The sequence below is a fragment of the Camelus ferus genome, chromosome 8, assembly GCF_009834535.1.
Source record: "Camelus ferus isolate YT-003-E chromosome 8, BCGSAC_Cfer_1.0, whole genome shotgun sequence".
Classification (NCBI taxonomy): Eukaryota; Metazoa; Chordata; class Mammalia; order Artiodactyla; family Camelidae; genus Camelus; species Camelus ferus.
The window spans coordinates 29,255,987-29,279,619 of record NC_045703.1 but is presented as its reverse complement, the minus strand read 5'-3'; the positions used below and the strand labels follow the sequence as shown (position 1 = coordinate 29,279,619).

The 23,633-nt window shown below is 37.0% G+C and overlaps 1 protein-coding gene and 1 non-coding gene across 9 annotated transcripts in view; one reads left to right on the top strand and one right to left on the bottom strand.

Annotated features, from left to right (window-relative positions):
* Window positions 1-23,633, bottom strand: part of AFG1L (AFG1 like ATPase) — a 201,920-nt gene that overhangs the window by 146,420 nt on the left and 31,867 nt on the right. For 5 of the 8 annotated variants that reach the window (XM_032484645.1, XM_032484647.1, XM_032484646.1 and 2 more), the window contains one exon: window positions 14,234-14,457. In XM_032484645.1, coding sequence (XP_032340536.1) covers window positions 14,234-14,457 — 224 coding nt within the window. Of the gene's footprint in view, window positions 1-14,233; window positions 14,458-15,095; window positions 15,193-16,417; window positions 16,576-23,633 lie in introns of all 8 variants that reach the window. The other 3 variants (XM_032484649.1, XM_032484648.1, XM_032484650.1) reach the window with 2 other exon arrangements.
* On the top strand, window positions 3,175-3,246 carry TRNAG-ACC. Its single transcript has one exon. It is a non-coding gene; the product is annotated as a tRNA-Gly (tRNA).

Sequence of the window (23,633 nt, the reverse complement as noted above, 5' to 3'; positions counted from 1 at the left end):
AATTACTGAAATTGTTTCAGGGGTTTAAAAATCTGTATTTGAAGGGGAAAATCAGGGGTTTAATGGAGAACAATAAGACTATTTAGAAGGCTGTAAAATGGGTCCTAAAGAAGTTTTAAAATTATTCATAGCAGTGAATTCAAGGAAAGTTAGGTTCACACAGTTTTCTTGAAAATAACTAACTCACACAGAAACCCACATCATTTACATGCTCCTAGTTTACACTTTCTCACAGTTTACCCTATTTTTCAAGTCCATTAAATTTCCTTTCTCAATGTTTTAATTTCCTGTAATGTGTTTTTATGTCTCAGAGCACTCCATCCTGGCACAGTTCCTCAGTGCTGGGATTCTCCATCCCAAATGTCCTCCCATCTCCACATGCCTCCTCGGCCTGCTCTCTTCCTCAGGGGGCTAACCTTGCTGGCTGGTTCCTGGCAGGGCTCAGCCCCTGGGAGGCACTACTTTCAGGGGATAGGAGGGAGGGGATAGAGAGAAATCCGGGTCATTCTCTGTTTCCTCCCTACTTTGGGGCTGTGTCACTAGCAGAGCTGCATCCCTCAGGAACAATTAGGTCCTCACAGCACAGCTCTAGCTCTTGTCAGCCTCCTCCACTTCTCCATCCCTTACTTGCTGCCTGAGGCCTGCCCTGCCCATCCATGACTCTCTAAGTCATCTCTTGATTCAGTCTTTATTTGAAACATCTACTCTGAACAGTTTTCTGCCAGGACTCTGATACACGCCCAACCCCAAAAATACACACACTTAACACTAGACAAAGACTTAAAAATCTGAACATGAATAAGTTTCTCTAGTGACCAGCTGTAAGATTTGTCATGATACTTATATCTTAGGGAATTTGTGAAGTAGGATGATGACACTTTCTCTAATGGGTTTTTTATAAGGATCCAATGATACTGTATTATAGATTGTGCACATGGTAAATAACCTTAAGGATGATGTTGGAAAACAGAGGAAAACTATCACCTACCACCACTAAGCATAAGAGATATAGCAGAAGAGTATTAGAGTTGATCCCAAAAGATCTGGGTACAAATTCCGGTTCTGCTACTTATTAGATGTATGACTCTGGGTAAGCCACATCAACTGTATAACCTGCAGTTTCCTTATCTGCTGGGTACAGGGCAGGGCACAGGGGAGTTCCCATTGACTGCCTACTTCTGCATGCCTAATCATAGAGCCCACTCACTCACGCTGAAGACTGCAAACTTCACATACTGATATCTGCTTCCATCCAAACCTGTGGACCATGAAAAAAGAAACACCACATCTTTGACACAATCCTCTCAAAGATCTGAACAACACTAAAGTACACTATTTTATATCTATAAAACTCTACCAAACAAATCAAGAATACATTCAAGAATGTAGAACACAATTTCAAAGATAGTCCTTATTCTAAGCCATAAAGGAAGCCTCAGTAAATTCCAAAGAATCACAGTACTGCAACCATAATGGAATAAAATTAGAAACAAATGATGGAAGGATGGCTAAAAATAGAAAAAATCTCATACTAAGATACTGACCTTCCCTCACGTATACCTGGACTTTTGAAGACTGCTAAGAATACTCTGAAAGCTCTGAGGAGTGTCCCTCCATTTAGTCAACAAGTCTGTTTCACTGGTTAGTTCACTCTCTGTCTCTGCAATGATTCTCTAGAACCTTCTCAGCTCCCTTCAAACTAAACTACACTTCCCCCATTACTTTCAGTAGATGTCTACTTCTTCATAAAGAGAAAACAGAAGGCATTGGGTTGGAACTCCTTCAACTTTCCATATGAAATTGCAATCCCGACCTCCCATAGCTGTACCCATCCTTCCCTCTCTCCCTCCTATGACAAAGGAAGATGATTCCTCTTCCAATGCAACCTTCTATTTATTTCTGGATCTTAGTTCCTACCTCCTCTACCACCTTCTTAAGAACCATGGCCCATCAAATTAAATTTTTCACTTTTCTTGTAATCCTTCTCATCAACATCTTTGTAAATGTCTTCCTATGAACTTATTTTTACAGCTTTAAAGTGCAATGTCTTAAAAGCAAGACATAAACCAAAAACCATAAGGGAAAGAGAGACACATTAAAAGCAGTGAAATTAAATATTTCTGTTTGGGGGGAAGAAAGCTAAGAAAAGTAAAAGGCAAATAATATATTGCAAAAAAATTACAATATTTATTACAGACAAGAATTTATTTCCTTAGTAAACAAAAGATTTTTAAATCAATAAGAAAAACAAATACAAATGGCTTAAATATTTGAAATAATACTTAATCTCATTCAAAATAAGAGGTGTGACTTAAAATAATAAAGAAATATCACCATGACAAAAATCTAAGGTCTGAGAGGATACTGTATTATCAAAGATATAGAGAGACAGGAAGGCTCAGAAACTGGTAAAAATATGAATTGCTATAATCTCTTTAAGGCAACTTGGCATTATTTATCAGAATGTAAAGTACACATACCCTTTAACAATTCCATTTCTATAAATTTATCCTACAGGAGTACCCATGCATATACACAAAGATGCATGTACAGTTCATTAACAATATATGTTATGAGTCCATTAATAGGATAGGATATCAGTATATTCATGTGATAGAATACTGTAACACTAACAAAAGCTATTGAATTGTGGAACATTTATATGAAGGAATTTTAAAGAATTAGGTAGCTTTTATAAGAAGAAGGCAAGTCTGATGTGGGATTGTCTCCTGGATATAGTGTTAAAGTTAAAAAATAAAAAGTACAGACCAGTGTGTATGCTATGGTCCCACTATATAAAAAAGAAGTAAGAATGTGTGGGCATCCATTCACATACCCAATTGTTTGTATAGGCTTAGAAAATTTCTGGAGGGCTCCACAAGACTGAATGCCTCTGGAAAGGGAACAGAGGTGATAAGAGGGACTTAATTGTGCACTCCCTTATAATGTTTTAATTTGTTACCAAATATATATGGGTTTTTTCCTTTTTATTAAGAAGTTTGATAACTGAAAAATTGTGCTCTACACTGGAATTTGACACAGCATTGTAAAATGATTATAAATCAATAAAAAATGTTAAAAAAAAAAAAAAAAAGAAGTTTGATTTAGAGAGGAGCAGATGTGCTTCCACCAGAGGACTCACTAGCCACAACACAAGAAGAGTAAAGGAGCAGGGAGGGTATAGCTTAGTGGTAGAGTGTGTGCTTACCATGCACAAGGTCCTGGGTTCAATCTCCAGTACCTCCATTAAATCAATCAATCAATCAATCAATCTAATTATCTTAATAAAATAAACTTAAAAACCTAATTCCTCCCAAAAACTTAAAATAAGTAAAAATTTTTAAAGATATCTGTACCCCAATGCTCATAAATAGCCAAGACATGGAAACAACCCAAGTGTCCAATGATGGATGAATGATGAATGTATGATGAAAATGTTATACGTATATTTGTGTGTGTATATATATGTGTATAAACACACACACACAAAAAAATATTATTCAACCATTTAAAAAAAAAGGAAATCCTGCCATTTATGACAACATGGAGGGCATTATGCTAAGAGAAATCAGACAGAGAAAGACAAATATCATATTAACTGATATGTGGAGTCTTAACAAAATTGAACTCATATATACCTAACCAAGAGAGCATCTCAAGTTTATGAGACTTACTATAATAACCTAAATCAAAAGGGAGGATAATGAGAAAAACAGATGTCAGAAAAATGATTTAAAAATTTTTAAACAACTTAACTATATTACCAATTGTCCAATAAGGAAATGTGCTGGTGTGACAAGTGTTTGGGGTCCTGGTTGTTATACATTTGGTGATGCACTCCAAATCACTAAGCTTAGTAAAAATTTATGTTTTAACTTTTATATACATAAAAGCCCATTTCTACACAAAGAATCTTTGAACATGTGGTTTATATTTTTTAAAAACCTGATAATTATTCTACCAAAATTTTATTAGACAAAATCAAATGTAAAGCATGAATCCTGGAACCAAATGCATACACACATACACTCAGTTAAAAGAACAGTTGAGGGATAACTGAAGAAATTTGAAGTGGGATTGAGAAATCTGAAGTTATTAGGATTGCCATGTAAAATATAGGATGCCCAGTTAAATTTGAATTTCAGATTGACATTAAGTAATTTTTGTCCCAAATATTGCATGGGACATACATATACTAAAAAACCTATTCATTATTTATCTGAAACTCAAGCTTAATTGGAAATCCTGTATTTGTATTTGCTAAATTGGGTGACCCTATTTTAGGTATCATTACATCAATGTCAAATTTCTTGGGTGTGATAATGGTAATACTGTTATGTAGGAGAAGGTCCTTATTAGGAGATACATAATGATGTTTTTAGAGGTCAAGTGTTATGATGTTACAACTTACCTTAAGATGATTAAAGAAAAACTACCGAGGAGAGGAGGGTATAGCCCAGTGATAAGAGTGCATGCCTAGCATGCATGAGGTCCTGGGTTAAATCTCCAGTACCTCCATTAAAAATAAATAAACAAATAGATAGATAGATAAGTAAATAAATAACCTAATTACTCCCTCCACCCCCCAAAAAAGAAAAACTATTGAGAGTGAGACAGAAAACAAATGTGGCAAAATGTTACCCACTAGTGGTTTTAAGCATATGGTTGAAATTTTTCAAAATAAAAAGTTGGGAAAAACAAAAACCAAAATTTGGTAAGGCAACTAATTACTGTATTACTTTTACTTTTGAACTAAGTCTAAAATTATTCCAAAAGTATCTGCATATTTGCATTTTAGACAATTGCTTTCCAAACTATTCCTTTAACATCTGCAAAGTAAACACTGGTCATCCATCATTCCAAATATTTTGATTTGATCACTCTAACTTTATCCTTTATTCCTTATGATATTAAAATTCTAGCATTAAACAATAATCCAAGGTGATTCTCATCAAAGTTATAGTTAAAATAGCATGTTCTTCATCTTTCTGGTGTATCCACCTGCTAGTCCAGCATAATTTCCATTAGGACAATTAGATAATAAGGGTGGAGTTTTAAAATAAAAAACATTGTTTTCAATGTGTTTAAAATGCAGTAATACTTCCTGTTTCCCCCCACTCGCCTCACCATTCCATTATTATCTCCCAAAATGACAGAATCAGAGACAATGATTCCAGCTGGAATGCTGAGTATAATTACATCTTTTAAAAACTAGCGTTATATCATTCTCAACATAGACCACTTTTTGATAAAAGTAGATCACTTCAGGTTTCTAAGAAGTTCTTTAAAAACTAAAGAACTGAACTATATGTTAGCACCCATAAATTCTCTTTAAATGAAAATCTTTTTTTAAACGCCTTCAGCTGATTTGCAAAAGAACCCGTGTAACCTAAAGTACACCAATTTGCTTAGTTTACTAGTATAATTAAGCCTTTTAAGTATCTAAATAACTAGCAAGTGGGGGGAGGGGAGTTTAAGCCTCTAAAACAACTAGCGTAAGAAATGGCTCAATTTCTGATTGTAAGAGTTTGAAGATGTAAATGACTTTTTAATGCTGTATGCATTCAAGCAACAAGCATTTCTGAGTGTCTATATCTGTTAGTGGGAAACAAATGACAGGCAGTAGGTTCTTCAGCAAATCTTTCCACATTTACTCACTCTTGAATGATATTTGATTTCTGAACCAGCTTGATTGAAGCTATGCTAGGTGTGATCTACTCCAGCTCACTGCTTGTCCAGAGGGATGTCCAGGACATAAGCATAATTCTCAGACTGACCTGGAGTTAATCAAAAGAAGGATGTGGAAAATATCCCTCAGTCTGAATCCAGCAGAGATTCTGAATTTAAGGGATTAAAGTGGCCTTCCAGGCTTCTCCAGGATTTTCAAAGAATTGACATTATGGAGGAAATGAGAACACCAACACATCCACAGAGAAACAAGTGAAGTTAGGAACTCACAGAGACATCTTACTCTCACACAGACACATGGACAGGCTAATAGCCACCAAGACAACTGCCTTTAGAGTCAGCAGATTATTTCATGAATCTTCAGTGATGACTTTGTTATTCATTCAAATCTTCATATTTTTTTCATTTATTACAGAAACATGGATTGGGCATTGAGCACTTACTTTGTACCAGGCAGTGAGATAGGTTCTGCAAACCTAGAGGGCCAGAAAACAGTGGCACAGTATTTACTAAAGAAGCATGTGGTCAACAGGTAGGCAAAATGAGATGGGTCATAGTAAAAGGGTCGGAGGGGTGAAGGATAGCCTTGGCAAAGACCCAGAGGCAAAAGTAGATTCCAGTTGTGTCCAAGGATGTTCAAGTAGCTTGTCATAGCTGGTACTTTTATTGCCAGCAGAGAACAAAGACAGATGAGGCTGGCAAGAAGCAGGAACCAGGCTCTCAAGGACCTTGTAGAATACGCTAAAGAGTTTGTACTTTCTCTGGAGGGCACCGAGAAGCCTTAAGCAGGACAATGGCCCTATCTGTTAGAAATATCATTCTTGATATATTGTAGAGAGTGCACTGAATGGGAGGTAACTGGAGGCAAGACAGCACCACCTGTATCTGCTCTGCTAACAAGCCACCCTTGCCAGGTGGGAGTGTGCTACAGGGAGAAATACTTGTGGGGGCTTTCTGTGGTTCACTGAGGCAAAGGCAACTGAAGGCAGCTCTGTGGTGGTCTTCATTGCCATGAAGGAGCTATGGATAGCCTTGGAGCTGTGCCTCAGGCTTGTCCTGAAGCACATGGCTGTGGCAATGTAGCCTGAAATGTGTGTTCAGGTCCTAAAATCTACATATCTCCATAGGAGATGATGGCATGGGTTGGAATTGCTCAGTTTTTCTTATAGTTCTCTCATTTCCAAACAGAGGTTTTCACTCAGTTAAAAATCAATTATATAAAGCAAAATCAGAATTACTATTCAACTTAAGAAACTAACTGAGGGCAAATATCTAACTCTTGAAAAGTTTAACATTATTAAAAGAGAATATAATTTCTTTTAGTTACCCTTAAAAGAAGCCACCTTCATAGAGAATCTTTAGGAATAGCAAATGTGGAGGCAACTGGTGAAGAACTCTGAACTTCAGGCTAAAATAGATTTTACTGAAAAACAACTGAAAAATAATCTAAACAACTCATAACTAGATTAGTTGACTGGTAACTTTACAAGAAGAATGAAATTACTAGAATACATATCAAAATTTACCATATCATGTGGTTTTTCCAAACAGAGCAATGCCCTTCAACCAAATGGTCGGCCATATCTAAAAAGAGATCTTTCCACTGCCCTCTACTCAGATTCTCACACTTGCTACCACACTTTCCTCCCTACTTCTACTCCAAGTCCTTGTTGCCAGTGGATCCAAGTGAACAAGTCTTAAAATGGAGACTTCTGTTTTCCTTCTCCATAAATACTTTCTGCCAAGGGATTTTTCTAGCCTACTATCTAATCTAATCTGATTTTCCTCTCCTATGTGCTAGAATTTCCCCCATCATTCCCACATCCTGAAAAGTATAAAGAATTACCTTTAGGGTTGATTCAATCTTCACACAAATCTACCACTGAACATTCTGAATCTGAGAAGAAACTTGAATTTTTTTTTTGTCTCTCTTCATATGTAATTTTAAGTTCTCAACTTTAATTTCAAAAATTGCTGTTACTTAAGTGATATACTTTTCCACTAATGGAAGTTTTATAGGATAATAATTCTCAGAAGTATTTCACAAAGTTTATTCAAATGTTAATCTTGAGTGCATTGTTTATATTTTATTATTCTCTCTAGATAGTAAACATTGCATTTAATTTGATTAACAGTCCATTATTATATGAATAATACTGAATTTCTGTAATACTGAAACTGTTATATGACCAATTCGGAAACTGGACGCATTTGAAATAACAAAGCCATTTTATATGCCAAGAGTAGCATCTTAATTATAAGACATATGTGAAAGTAACTTAAATATATTTTTTATCGATTTTTTTAACATGTGAAAAAAGGATTTTAAACATAGTGATATTGATCCCACTTAAATATATTTTTAATCGATTTTTTTAACATGTGAAAAAAGGATTTTAAACATAGTGATGTTGATCCTTTTCAGGAGCAAATAGTTAATAGATACATATTTTAATTTTTTTGTGAGTTTTATGTTGTTAATTTTGATGTATATACCCACATTTGGAATCTGACCCTTCAAGACTGCTCTATATCAAATATATCTCATTAAAACTGGAAGAAAAAAGTAAAAAAAAATTATCGTCTATGTTGATGGCATAATTTTACCTCTTAGAACCATTACGAAACTTAAAATGTAATTGAATATATTGGTTAATCATTCTGGAGACTAAAGCAGGCCCATTACACTCTGCTTCTCAAATTTCAGACTTTAAATGAGTCTTTGGCATGTGTTAGTTCTCAAAAAAAACAATGTAGTTTGACTCCCAATCTCACTTCCTTACAGATAATGCCATCATTGAGCCAGGACATAATGCTTCAGTTTTCATAAAAATTTTGTAGAAGAAAATATTCATTTAAAAATATTTCTCATCTTTTTTGCATTTATTTTGTATTCAATGTTGCTTATGATGTTCTAAAGGATAAAGTTCCAGGAATCAGGGAAGCTTTACCTAAATCACATGGCTCAACCTACTTCACCTATAGGAAATGCCAGTTCTAAGAGGAACAGAGAGAGTAAAGTGCTGACTCCCTTAGCTGGAGGAGAAGGGAGGAACTGAGAGAAAACAGCAAACTGCCTAGTCTTGGGTAAATAACTGAAGGGATCCAGATAACTAGGTCTCCTGCATCTCCTGAGAGAAAAGTCCACAGCCCAGCATTCCAGGTAGCCTGCTCACGGCCTCCAGCTCCTAGCACCTGGATTTAAGGCAGCATAGGTCTTCTACCTGCTATGTACATTGGTCTTGGGAGGGTGAGGAGAGGTATCCAAATAAAAGATGGTAGGTTGTAAGAGAAAGTTGGAAATAATAATTTCTCATTAGGGGAAAACAATTATTTTGCGGAGAGCAGGAGAAAAAGAAAAGGAATTTTGTCCCTTCTCCCCTTCCCTAACTCCCAGGTCTCTTTGGCTATGATGTCTCCTCCCAAGAGATGAAAAAACCTGGCTGCTGTCAACCCCCTGATTAATGGAAACAGAGATTTTCAGAATAGCTCCACACTCTGTTTAATTCTCTCCTTCCATGGCTCTAGAAATGCTTGATTTGGCTGTGTAAAAGTAATTCTAATTATAGTGATTTACATGAACCACTTACCATTTATGCCTAATTACCTCATAGCACAATAACAATTATGCATACATTAAATGTCTCAGATTAACCTGGCTGTAAGTTTTATTTGATAACAAAAGTGAAGTAGTCGTAGATGCTCATTCTTCATAGTATGTTGCTCATATAGGATGGTCATCTGCTCATAACTTTTTCAAATTTTTATTAGAGAAAACATTGTTACATATGTAGGTGAAACAGCCTAAAAGTCTTCCACAATTTCTTCTCATTGATTAATAATGCTGGTATTTTATTCTAACATTATGGCTTACCCTTAGAGAAAGTTTCTTAGGAGTACAATTTTTTTTTGAAGTCCACTATAATGAGTATTTAAACATCTACATCAAAAACAAAATCAAATGCCCATATATGCTAACTGAAATAAGTCAGACAGAGAAAGAAAATATTGTATATTCTCACTTATACGCAGAATTTTAAAACAGCCTAACTCATAGAATGGCAGTTACCAGGGGCTGTAGGGGTAGGGGAAATGGCAAAGTATTGGTCAAAGAATACAAACTCCCAGCTATACGATGAATAAGTTCTAGGGATCTAATGTACAGCATAGAGACTATAATTAACAATACAATATTATATATTTGAAAGTTGTTGAAACAGTAGATCTTTAATGTTTTCACCACAAAAAGAAATAGTAATTATGTGAGGGGATATAGATGTTAACTAACTTTATTATGGTAATCATTTTGCAATGTATACAAGTATCAAATCATAACACTGTATACCTTAAACTTACATATGCTATAATCAAGAACTCTACATATTAATAAAGTTCTATTGTTGGAAAACCTAACAGTCCGAATTTTCCTTTTTCAAAATTAAAGCTTTTTACATATGTTTTATTCAAATTACACTAGATGTTTGGGATTTTTTTAATGTTAAAGATTTGGTGGGCTTATTTTGATAATGTTGATCCTTCAATCCATGAGCACAAGATATCTTTCCATTTCTTTGTATCATATTCAATTTCCTTCATCAATGTTTTACAGTTTCAGAGTATAGCTAACCTCCTTGGTTAAGTTTATTTCTAGGTATTTTGTTGTTTTTAATGCAATGCAAATGTTTATGCCAGTTATAAAATTCTGGGTTTTGAAGGGCAAAAAAGAAAAAAAAAAAGTTAATGAAGGGCCACAAATGGCAAAATATCCTTCTTTTTATGGGTGAGTTGTATTCCACTGCATATATGTGCTACATCTTCTTTATCCATTCATCTATTGATACGCATTTAGGATGCTTCCATATCTTGGCAATTGTAAATAGTGCTGCTGTTAACAGCAGAGTGTATGTACCTTTTTGAATTAATGTTTTTGTTTTTCTCAGGTATGTGCCCAGGAGTGGAACTGCTGGGCCATGTGGTGGTTGTTTTGGGGTTTTTGAGAAACCTCCATATTGTTTTCCACAGTGGCTGCACCAATTTACATTCCCACCAATAGTGCACAAGGGTTCCCTTTTCTCCACGTCTTTGTCAGCATTTATTATTTGTGTTCTTTTTAATGATGGTCATTCTGACAGGTGTGAGCTGGTGCCTCACTGTGATTTTGATTTGCATTTCCTTGATATTGGTGATGTTGAGCAGCTTTTCATGTTCCTGTTGGCCATCTACATTTCCTTTTTTTGGAAAAATGTCTGTTCAGTTCTTCTGCCCATATTTTAAATGGGTTGCTTATTTGTTTGCTTTTCAATTGTGGTACAGTTAATTTTTTAAAAAAATGCCTTCTCAGGAAACTTAATCATTTTTAAAGGCCTTTGATTTTAAATGAGATACGTATGACTCTTCCTTTCACTTGAACACCTAGAGGCCACTGCAGGGTGAATAGCTGGCCTAATGTCAATATTCTCTTCTCAAAGTCCCATAATTTGTATGCATATACATATTTTAAATTTTCTTTTCCTAAGTAAGTTACCTAAAAATTTAATCAGTTTTCTCCTACCTTCTAAAATTCTTATTTTAGCAGTTCAGACTCTATTGTCAACTTATTAGTGAAGTCTATACCAAATGAATAAATCCACACACACACAAAAAAAGATCTGGTGGGCTTAAGAAGCTACAGGAAACTAAGAAACTTAAGAAACTAAGAAACTCAAATACTACAAAAGAGATGCTGATCTATCTACTCTATATTCGTTCACATATGTACCATATGCATTAGGACTTAACAAACAGAAGCTTTTATTAGACACATTTGAAACTACCTGACTTTTCAGATCTCCTCCTTACATAAGGTTACAATTACACAATAAAACCAGGTCCTCTAGATAATAAGTATCGCATTTACTAACTGCTAAATCGCTGCCTATTTACTAGGCAGACCCAGCATAGCCAATTCATAAATCAAAGGTGGATGTGTGGGAATTAAAATAATAATTTTAAAGGAAAAAACGACGTTGTTGAATTAGTAATCAGATAAGTTAATGATTACGGAATACTTTTGACTGGATGGAAGTTCATCACCCCGGTAAGATGAGCCCTATGGATGATACAGAGCTTAGAGGAGGGAAAAAAAAAGGGACTGTATTTCCAAAAGGGAGAGGGCTAGACCAGGAACAAGATGCAAAATTCATGAGAGCAATAAAACTTTCAAATAACAACAACAACAACAAAAATCTGGTTAAGTAAAAAAATCCTGTTTCCTGGCTCTGACACATAACCAAACTTATTTTATTTGGAAGACCACCTGAGATGCAGACTATAATTAGGTATGCAGTAACCTAAGCAATCTATATTTTTCAAACTTTTTAGTTTTTGACTCACCTATAAACTTTTGCAAATATGGGGAGAAGAGAAAAAATTGGCTATCAAAAGGGATAACTCATAATTATTTCTTATTGCCATTGTGCTGAACTGGCCAATCACAGTGGCTCCCACACTCACAATCCACTTCTGAGGGAAATCACCCTGCCCACAGGAGCCATAGGTGGCACCTTACAGAGAGATCCAATCTTTGTGCTGACTGGCAGCCTCTCAAAACCTGGTGTGAAAGCTCTGTCCAAACAGGGATGAAGTGACTAGGTGGCCGTCAGATTCTTACCCAGGAACTGAAACCACAGATACAGGAAGAGAATTGAGAAACTATAGAATGAACAGAAGTAGAAACAGACATGGGGGAAAAGGAGCAAACAGTAAGCAGATTATGTGAATGGCAGGGCACTGGAGAATCAACATGTACCTCCTACTATAAGTCATCAAAGCTTTCAGAGTCACTGAGTCTGCTGAAAGCTGGCACAGGCTCTGTGAGGCCTGGCTGAGTGATGGAGATGCCCTTCATTGCTACTTTCTTATGTAATCTTATTCTGTATCTCCATCTCCTTCTCAAACCTAAATGATTCTCTGTTCCTTTTAATGAAAAGATGTTAATACAATGACAGCCTTTTTCCTTATATAAGAATAAAACTATTTCATTACACTCTCAAGTGCTTTTTAAAAAGTAATATTACTTTCATTAGTTTTTAAGTAAAGTAATACTAACATATGTTACACAGTACCTTCCTTCTAAAGACCTTATAATAAAAGAATATTTGTGTGTGGGGGCAGGGGAGAAGTGGTTTGGCCAATCAATTAAAGGAAAACTAGTTTCTTAGATTGAACCATATTCTAACTCTTATTACTATGAATATTCCTCATAATTTGAAGATGACATCACTAATGACAATGGCTTCTATAGTAGGATAAGGAAGGGGAGCTTTCCTGTTGTACTATAATTTCAACAAAAACTCAAAGCTGAGGACAAGGGGAGACAGGTTCCTCTACACACTAAAGAGAGGCACTAGTTGTATCCATGGAAGAATTACTTAAAAAGAGGAAAAAAAAAAAAAGCCCTAAAACCAAAGTAATCAAAGTAGAAAGTTGTTAGCTGGGTAAAGAATGCTGTGGCAGTTCCCTCAAATGAACCTCATGCCAAGTGCAGGGGTTCCCCAAGAGAAGCATCCAAAGAGATTAGAATTAAGGCAAAATGGGCATCCCCCTCACCCAGGGGGATGCTTGTTTATGTGAGAAAATCTACAATTAGCTACCATAGCAGGGTGTTGAAGAGTTCATGGAAGAACTTGGCGTGTGTCCTCAGGAGTACGGAGGTGTACAGGACAAAGACTGATGCCTGTTTCTTATATCTGCAGAAGTCCAAGGGCAGGAGGCTGAATGAAGCTGCCCACGCAACAGAGGTTGGAGAAAGGAGATGTTATACTTCCTGTGGCCTAAGCAGACATCATAAAGGTGACCTGGCTAGAGCTGTCCTGAAAGGACCCCACCGAAGAAGGCTAAGGGCAAGGGCATCCCAGCAGCATGCGATGGTTCGAGGTGTTCCACAGAAGGTCAGTCACAGAGTGGAGGTCCTTGTGGGGGTCCTGAGGAACCCATCAAATGCCCCTCAAAAGAGCTAACATGTCAGCATCTACCACACAAAAGGCCCTTAACCTGTCACTTAAGACTCTGTTGTTTCACTCTAATCTTCTATCCCTCTCATTCTGACCCTAGAGAAGCCAGGCTAGCGAAGAAAGGAGAAGGAGGGGGAGAGAAGAACAAGTCACTCCCCCTTTTCCACTGTTGATCCTGGGTCAGGCCTGAGCTAGGGAGGGGGTGGTTTGAACTGCACAAGTTTTCACTTTGACTGGTATTTAGGTATTTTTTAAATACCTCAATATGAAGCTATTTGAATCCCCCTGATGGTAAAAGAAAGCTATGGAACATCAAGAGGTCAGGAATGGGGATCCAACAGAGCTTGTTTAAAGGAACTGGCAGGAAATGTTCAAGCTGTTTCATGACTGTACTCTACTGCATTTAGTCCATTTCAAAAATGCAGTAAGACAATATACTTACTTTAGTAAGTATAGACAAAATTATAGACAATAGTAAATAAAAACAATAATACCTACTTTAGAAAAAAATAATACTTTTAACTGTTCAATCTTTAATGTCATGCAAACCTCACCTTTGAAAAAAGGCCTTCTGCCTCTATACTGTATCCTTTAAGGTCCTCATGTAATTTCTGCAAACGCTGTATGACTCTTCTTTGATTTTCATCATCATTTAGCTCACGAGCTTTGATCAGAAAGTCATAGTGGTCCAATGGTCCATGGCAAACAGCCAAAGCTTTTGAATAAGCCTCTGTAGCAGCAGTTGGAGACATATTCTCGGGGGTCTGAACTATATAGGCTATAAACAAAAAAATATATAAAATGTTAGATTTTCTGAAATGAAGATATTTCATAGTGCTCTATATTTGTTTCTTAATGGTCACATTAGAACTTTCAATCAGTTACAATTGTATATATTTGAGCAGTTATTGTCAATGTCATTTTGAGAAAAATAAAAATATAAAACACATTTTATACAATAAAAATACTTATTATAACTGGCTCATTTTAATAAACCCCAAACTCATAAGCTATCACTATAACTCCTCTTCTAGGAAGCCTAACCCCCTCCAGATTATCTGCTCCACTGAACTCCACTGAATGAGCCACCTGGTTCATCAGATCCTTCCCCACAGCAGGGGTGGTGCCTGTCTCTGCATTAGGCCTAACTCTGGCTCTTCAGTACCAAGGCTAGACTCAAAGGGTTTTCTATTACTTCCTTACTTGCTATCCAAAACAACACAGCATTCAGATGTTACCACATTGACTTCACCCTCTGCTTATAAGATTCCTTTTCCATCACCTTTACACTGAACACAAAGAGTTGGGACACAAAGAGTGTCTGTTTCAAAGGAGGAAGATGTTCTAATACTTTTTTTAGCCTCTCCAGGAAGAAAACAGGCCATGATAAGGTTCAAGCATAACTCCATTCCTTACCTGGGTTCAATGAGCAGCAAACTGGCACATTTTTAGACACAGATTTCGCAAGGGTACTTTGCCATTGTTTCTCTTGTCTCACTGAATATCATGTTTCCTTTGTTTCAATAATATGAAAATCACTTACTTTAGAAAAAAATAATTAAAAGTCACGACATTATTTCCATCTTTTTCTAAGAGGAAGAAATCCTTAAATATACCATGACTGTTAAGGATAAGGCAGGGATGTCCTCTAGCAGCTGCTCTCCCTTTCTGAATAGAGGTTTTAGCTGCGTACAAGGCTGCCCAGGGAAATATTCCATATCCTGGCCTCTCTGGCAGCCAGGATAGCCCTATGACCAATGGGATACAAGCTGAAATGTGTGCAGCTCTGCTACGGAGCTCTTAAAGGGAAAGGGCAAATCCCCCTCCTCCCTTTTCCTCCCCTCCCTCTGACTGGGAAGAAAGTGCCATGACTGCAGCTGGAGGAGCCAACCTGGCAAGGAGAAGCACACAGAATGCTGAGCAAAGCAGAGCAAAGTTCCCCAACAACGCTGAGCTGCCAAACCAGCTCTGGACCACCTGCCTGATTTTTATGTAAAATAAACGTCTATCTTGTTTTTCAAGCAGTGTATTTTGGGGTCTCTTTGTTACAGAGGCCTAAATTGTACCCTAACTAATACAGGGGGCTTACAGCCTGCAAAAGAGAACTGGACTAAGGGTCTCCTGGAAGCCTAGGCCTCATAAGACCAAAGACAAGGCTTGGGCTCAGTGCTAAAGCTGGAGGCATAGGTTCAGAGTTCTGTAAAGGTTTCCAGCAATTTGAGATGTTTACCAGAGTGGTACAAGAAGAAATATATTTGGCCTTTGTCCACAGTCCCTGGCACAGAGCTCATAAAACTCCTGGAATTTCCTGAGTGACAGTGTCTTTTGTTAGTCATAATGAGCCTCTTTCCATCACACATTAATGCTAATGAACTTAGAATAGGGCCCCAAGATAGCCTCAGGACAGAGCTGGTCTGCAGAAAGACCAGGTGTTGAGAGAGTTGGGACTTTCAGCCCCACCCCACAACCTGGGAGGGCAGGGGAGGCTGGCGATTAAATTCTATAAACACTTCTGAACAATGAGATTTGGAGAGCTTCCAGGATGGTGAACAAATCAAGGTGACATACCCAGAGAGGGCATGGAAGCTCCACACCCCTGCTCCCATCCCTTGCCCTGTGAGTCTTTTCCATGTCTGTTTCTGAGTTGTACTCTCTATAATAAACTGATAAACATAAATATTTTCCTGAGTTCTACAAGACATTTCTAGTAAATTATCAAACTTAGCAAATTATCAAACCTGAGGGTGGGGATTGTGGGAGCCCTTGAATTTCTAGTCAGTCATACAGAAATCTGGATAGCTGGGCAGCTCATATGCAGCTGGAATCCGAAGTGGGGCCAGTTTTGTGGGATTGAGCCCTTTAACTTGTGGGATCTGATGCTACCTCCAGGAAGACACTGTCAGAATTAAATAGAATTATTAATTATACATTGTGTTGGAGGATGTGAGACCCTCACAGTCTGGGAAAATAGTCTTTTCCCGCCCCTCCTTTACCTGTTTGGAGTCAACCAAGTAAGAAATCTAAGATAATACTAATTTCTTTTCGCTCCATCCCACAAACAGTTTCCCCAGCCCTCAACCAGTCTGCAGCCAATCAATCATCAATGCTACTCAATTTTACATCCTAAATTCTCTCTAATCTACTCTCTCCTCCCCTTCCTCATACTACCACTCCAGCTGGGGCTCTCATTATCTCTGGCTTGGCCTTCCTGCCTCTGATCACCTCCTACCTCAAACTTAACACTACCACAATCCCTAAAATATTTTCCATCAACAACAGGGATGATCTTTCTAAAATCCAAATGTGATTTTATCAATATTTTGCTTGAAATTCATCTCACTGTTTAAACAAGTGGTTTTCAAACACAATTTTAACAGCAGCACCTTTTTTACATACAAGAATATCCATGGGATCCTAAATTTATTTTAGAGACAAGTGCGAAGAGGGGGAAACAAAGTCCCGTCCTCTTCATATCTCCCTCATTCCCACCTCCATTCCACCCCATTTCCAAAGCAGTCCCTAAGGCCGCTTCCCCGCCTTACAGGACTACATTAAGTAAGAATAGGGTGCAAAAAAGAGTTAACATAGCAGGCCTGGACTACTGTCCTTAGAAATGCCTGCTTGCAAAAGTGGGCCCTTGGCTGGGAACTTGTATTCCAAGAAGATTCCTATAGTTCCCAGAAATTATAAGAATGAGTCACTGTGCCTAAATGTTTGTATCATATACAAGCAACGTGGTTTATCCTGAAACCTAGTTTCCTTCTGCAAGTCTGGAATTTTGGCACATGCTAGGCAGGGCATGCCCAAGTGACCACCCCTCAACCTTAGGCAGTGGGATTCTAACAAGCTTTCCTAATAGACAACATTTCACACCTGTTGTCACAGTTAGTTGCTGAAGGAATTAAGCATGTTCTGTGTGACTCCACTGGGAGAAGATGCTTATAAGCTTGTGCCTAATTTCCTTTGGATTTTGTCCCACCCACCTTTTCTCTTTAGTGATTGTGCTTTGTATCCTTTTGCTGTAATAAACCATAGTGGTGAGTACAACTATATGCTGAGTCCTCCGAGTCTTCTGAGCAAATCATGAAACTTACTCTCAGGGATCACCAACACAGACAGTGTCCTCACTTTGGGGTTCAAGGAATCCATAATAGGACCCTACCTGTATTTTCAGACTACCCTCCCTCTACTCTCCAAAATGCATTTCTTGATATAAGAAATGACTGAGTACCTACCACATGTAATGGATAATAAGAACTATCAAAGTTGATTTAAGTGGGGGTGAAGGGAAAAAAATGCAGCAGTAACATATCAGTATTAATTGATAATAGCAAGTAAAATTAATTTGGGTACAGAGAAACTGGTTATGAAACTATTCTAAGTGGAAATAATAAAGACTCAAGTTAGGATGGCAATCACAGAAATGTTAGGAAGCTGGGTAGAATGGAAAATGCAAAGGTAGACTCAATAATGTGGGCTGCCCTTAGTCAAGTTGGATTACTTACCCTGTCTCATTTTCCATTCTTTCATAGTCATCAGAACACAGGTTCTGAACACAGGTTCTCTACTGGACAGTCTCATCCTCCAACCCTCTGCCAGCCTAATTTCTCTTCCAAAAAATCTCACCCAATGTTTAAGGTCCCTCAGCTCCCTACCACCAGATTTTCAGACTCACCTGTATTTACCCCCCATCTCTTTCTCTTTCCTTACTTTACAGCTAAAAAGGTATTTCTCATTCCTTCAAAGACTATTAATGCCTTCACTTGTCCTCTAATCAGTGACTTTCATTTTTGGACCCTCTTTTTACATCATGACCCAATATACACACAAATATATATAAATGAAAAACAAGTTTCATAAAATAATAAGAGATTTAGCAAAAGTATGAGATAGTAAGAAAAAAGGATTGTTCCATGCATGATGTTCTCTTATATTTTATACACACATATTTTTCACTATATCTATCTGTTCATCTATCTATCTATCTATTTATCTATATAAAGAACTAGATTTAGTAATACTAAATGCCATATATCATACTTTTTAACATTTTTGTTTTCTGTCTGTCCCCATCAAAATAGATGCTCTTTGAGGATAGGGATTTTTGTCTGTTTTATTCAATGCTGTATTCCCCAGGAGCAGTGTCAGATGGTATTGGTGCTTATCAAATATTTCTTGAACCAACCCCTACCTTTTCAGAGGTGTCATTCCCTTCATTAACCACCTCCATACTATATCATCTCCCTTCCCCTCTCTACTAGTTTTTCATATCAGCTCAACCCTCTCCTATCTTAAAAACATAACAGCAAAAACTCCTTGATCCTACAGCCATAAGACACCTGCTCTTCCTCCTTCCCTTCACAGCCAAAACACTTGAGACTTGCCTTTACTTTTTCTGGCCACTTTGTAACATCCTGCTCATTTCTCAACCCACTGTCATCAGTGCAGCCATTGTGGAAAACAGTATGGAGATTCCTCAAAAGACTAAAATAAGACTTACCATATGACCCAGCATTCCCATTCCTGAGCATATATCCAGAGGGAACCTTAATTCAAAAAGACACCTGCACTCCAATGTTCATAGCAGTACTATTTACAATAGTCAAGACATAGAAACAACCTAAACGTCCATCAACAGATGACTGGATAAAGAAGTTGTGGTATATTTATACAATGGAATACTACTCAGCCATAAAAAATGATAAAATAATGCCATTTGCAGCAATATGGATGGCCCTGAAGAATGTCATTCTAGGTGAAGTAAGCCAGAAAGAGAAAGAAAAATATCATATGATATCACTCATAAGTGGAATCTAAAAAAAAAAAAAGACAAATGAACTTATATATAAAACAGAAAGACTCACAAACATAGAATACAGACTTGTGGTTGCCAGCGGGGAGTGGGGTGGGAAGGAATAGACTGGGAGTTCAAGATTTGCAGACACTGACTGGTATATATCAAATAGATAAACAAGTTTATACTGTATAGCACAGGGAAATATATTCAACATCTTGTAGTAGCTTATGGTGAAAAAGAATATGAAAATGAATATATGTATATCCATGTATGACTGAAGCATTGTGCTGTGCACCAGAAATTGACACAACATTGTAAACTGACTATACCTCAGTAAAAAAAAGTAGTTATCAATCCACTGTGATCAAGCATCCACTGAGATGGCTTCTGCCAAGTTCACCCAAGGCCTGTTGTTGCCATATCCAGCAGCTACTACTCAGTCTTCATACTCCTGTTTACAATGGTGAAATACCTAATTTTTAAAAGTTATTCATGGGAAACATCACAACTGTGGGCAGATTATGTTGTTTCTATTGGCATCTGCCTTTGGAGAGGCTTAAAAGCCTCTGCTTCCACTTTTATTTTTATTAACCTACATCTTTATTTAGTAGTATACACTTCATTCACATTTCTCAAAAAAGAAAACAAAGGCACACTGAAAATGAGGAATCACTTCAGGTAGTCAGGAGACATATAAAGAGAATTGTGGTTTATCCAGTACCACATGTAAGGAGCTTGTAAGTTGTCACACTATCCTAACAACGAGTAAAAACTGAACAGACTGAAAAATTAACGTCTCTTCTCAGACCCATTAAAGAAGGAAGGACACAGGGCAAACTGCTGCCCCCAAGATTGAAGAGAAAGACAGGCAAACATAGGGAGTGACAGCTTACAGAGGCAGAGGCTCAAAAGTGGAAACCATCACAGTGCCAGTGTAGGAAAACCTGAACTGTAATTGATGAACTGTTGGAGACTCAATGGGGACAACTCTGAGAGTTAAAAATTCCAGAGGGACCCAACCATAACAGGGGCCCCTACACTTCTTATGAGTTTTACCTCCAGGAGCTTGACCAAGTTCTCATTGTAAACACAGGGAAACGCTTGTGCCTTTGGCATGGGGTGGGAAAAAGGAACCATTTTAAAATATGCCAGAGTACTCTGCTCTTCCTAACAAGGCCTTCCCTCAAGGGAAACTAGCAAACCAGAACATAACCTGCTGGGGTATTATCAGTGCCTAACTGACCTGGGGAAAGGGAAACACCCAACTCTACTCAACTCTAGCCTTGCATGCGGGGAAAAAGGAAATACGCAACTCCAACCCACTCTAGCCATCCTCCCCAACCACAGAGGGGAGAAAAAAACTGACAAACATTTGTGAAGTCCACAATCCAGAGACATCAGCTCCCTAAAAGACCAAAACCTAACCCTAAGACTATAGAATGCTTCCTCTCCCCACATACCTCACAACCACATCACAATAGTCCTATTTACAGCAGTGTCCTTACTCAGTACATCATGTCTGGCCATCAAGAAAAAAATTATGAGGTAAACTAAAAGGCAAAAATCACAATTTGAATATACAGAGCAAGCATCAGAACCAGACATGGCAGGAATGTTGAAATTATTAGACTGGAAATTTAAAATAACTATGATTAATATGTTAAGGGCTCTAACATACAAAGAGGACAGCATGCAAGAACATATGGGCAATGTAAGCAGAGAAATGGAAATTCTAAGAAAGAAAAAGAAATGCTGGAGATCAAAATTCTGTAACAGAAATGAGGAATGCCTTTGATGGGCTCATTAGCAGACTGGGCAAAACTGAAGAAGAAATCTGTGAGCTTGAGGATGTATCAACAGAAATCTCCAGAACCATAAGGCAAAGAAACAAAGACTGAAGGAAAAAAAAAAAAAGAACAGAATATCCAAGGACTGTGGGACAACTACAAAGGATATAGCATACATATCATCGGCATACCAGAAGGAGAATAAAGACAGAAAGAAATAGAATAAATATTGGAAACAATAATGACAGGATTTCCCCGAACTAATGACAGACAACAAACCACAGATCCAGGAAGATCAGAGAACACCAAATAGGATAAATGTGAAGAAAATTAAACTGAGGCATATCATCTTCAAAATAGAAAATCAAAAATAAAGAAAAAATTCTGAAAGAAGCCAGAGAGGAAAAATGCCTTAGCTATAGGGAAAAAAGGTAGAAATACATCCAACTTCTCAGAAACCATGCTAGCAATAAGAGAGTAGAGTAAAATATTTGAAATGTTGAGAGAAAAAAAATCTACCAATCTAGAAATCTGAACCCTGCAAAATTATCCTTCAAAAGTAAAAGAGAAATAAAGATTTCTCAGGCAAACAAAAACTGAAGGAATGTTTGCCAGTAGATCTGCCTTGCAAGAAATGTTAAAAGAAGTTCTTTAGAGAGAATGAAAATAATGCAGGTCAGAAACTCAGATCTCCATAAAAGAAGAAAGTTTAAAGAGGAATAAGTGAAGGTTAAAAGAAAAACTTTTCTTTTTCTTATTCTTAACTGATCTAATGAATGACAGTTTATTCAAAATGATAATAATAATAATGTATTCAAACATATATACATATGTAAATACATGTTTATGCATGCTTAGATTTATGTGAAATGATTGACAGCAATCATATAAGGGACAGGAGGGAGGGATTATGATTATTTTATTATAAAGTACTTAACACTATCCATGAAGTAGTGTAGTGTTATTTGAAAGTGAACTTGGATCAGCTGTAATGTATATCGCAAACTCTAGGGCAACCACTGAAAAAAGTGGGGAGAAAAGTATAACTCCTATGCTAAGAAAGGACAGAAAATGGAGTAAAATAAAATACTCAATTAAAACCACAGAACACAGAAAAAGAGTGAAGGACAAAAATATGAAACAGAAGAGGGGGAAGGTACAGCTCAGTGGAAGAGTGCATGCTACTAGCATGCACAAGGTCCTGGGTTCAAGCCCCAGTACCTCCACTACATAAATAAATAAACCTAATTATGCTCCCCCCCAAACACACACAAAAAATATGAAAAAAACAGTTACAAATATGGTAGATATGAATCCAAATATATCAATAATCATTTAGTCAATGGTATAAATGAATCAATTAAAAGACAGATTGTCAGAATGGATCAAAACACAAGACTCAACAATATGTCAACTAGAAGAAACCTACTTTAAATACAAAGAAACATATTTATTAAAAGTAAATGGATGGAGAAATATATACCATGCTAACATTAATCAAGAAAAAGCAAGAGTAGCTGTATTCATTTCAGACAGACCAGACTTCAAAGCAAGGAAAGTTATCAGATATACAGAAAGGCATTACATACTGTTAAGAGTCAATTCTCTAAGAAGACATAATAATCCTTAATGCATATGCACCTACAACAGACCATCAAACTAAACTACATGAGGCAAAAACTGATAGAACTGTAAGGAAAAACAGAGGAATCCACTATCATAGTTGGAGATTTCAATGCCCCTCTAGCAGAAATGGACAGATCCAGCAGGCAGTAAGGACTCAGTTGAACTCAACAACACCATCAGTCAACTAGCTATAATTGACACCTATGGAATACTTCAACCAACAACAGCAGATCACACATTCTTCTCAAGCTCACATAAGACATTCACCAAGATAGACCACATTGTGTGCCTAAAACATATATTAACAAAGTTAAAAGAGAAATCATACAATCAGACCACAATGGAATTAAACTAAAAGTCAATAACAGAAAGATAAGTAGAACATTCTAAAATATGCAGAGATTAAACAATACACTCCTAAATAACATATGGGTCAAAGAAGAAACTTCAAGGTAAGTGTAAAAATATTTTGAACTAAATGAAAATGGAAACACAATTTATGAAAATTTGTAGAGTGCAAGAGCAGTGCTTAAAAGGAAATTTATAGCAATGAATGCATGTATTAGAAAAGAAGAAAGATCTAAAATCAGTCATCTAAGTTTCCACCTTAGGAAACCTTAGCAAAAAAAAGAGCATATTAAAAGCACAAGAGGGGGGAGGTTACAGTGCAGTGGTAGAGCGCATGCTTAGCATGCAGGAGGTTTTGGGTTCAACCCCCAGGATCTCGTCTAAAAATAAAGAAAC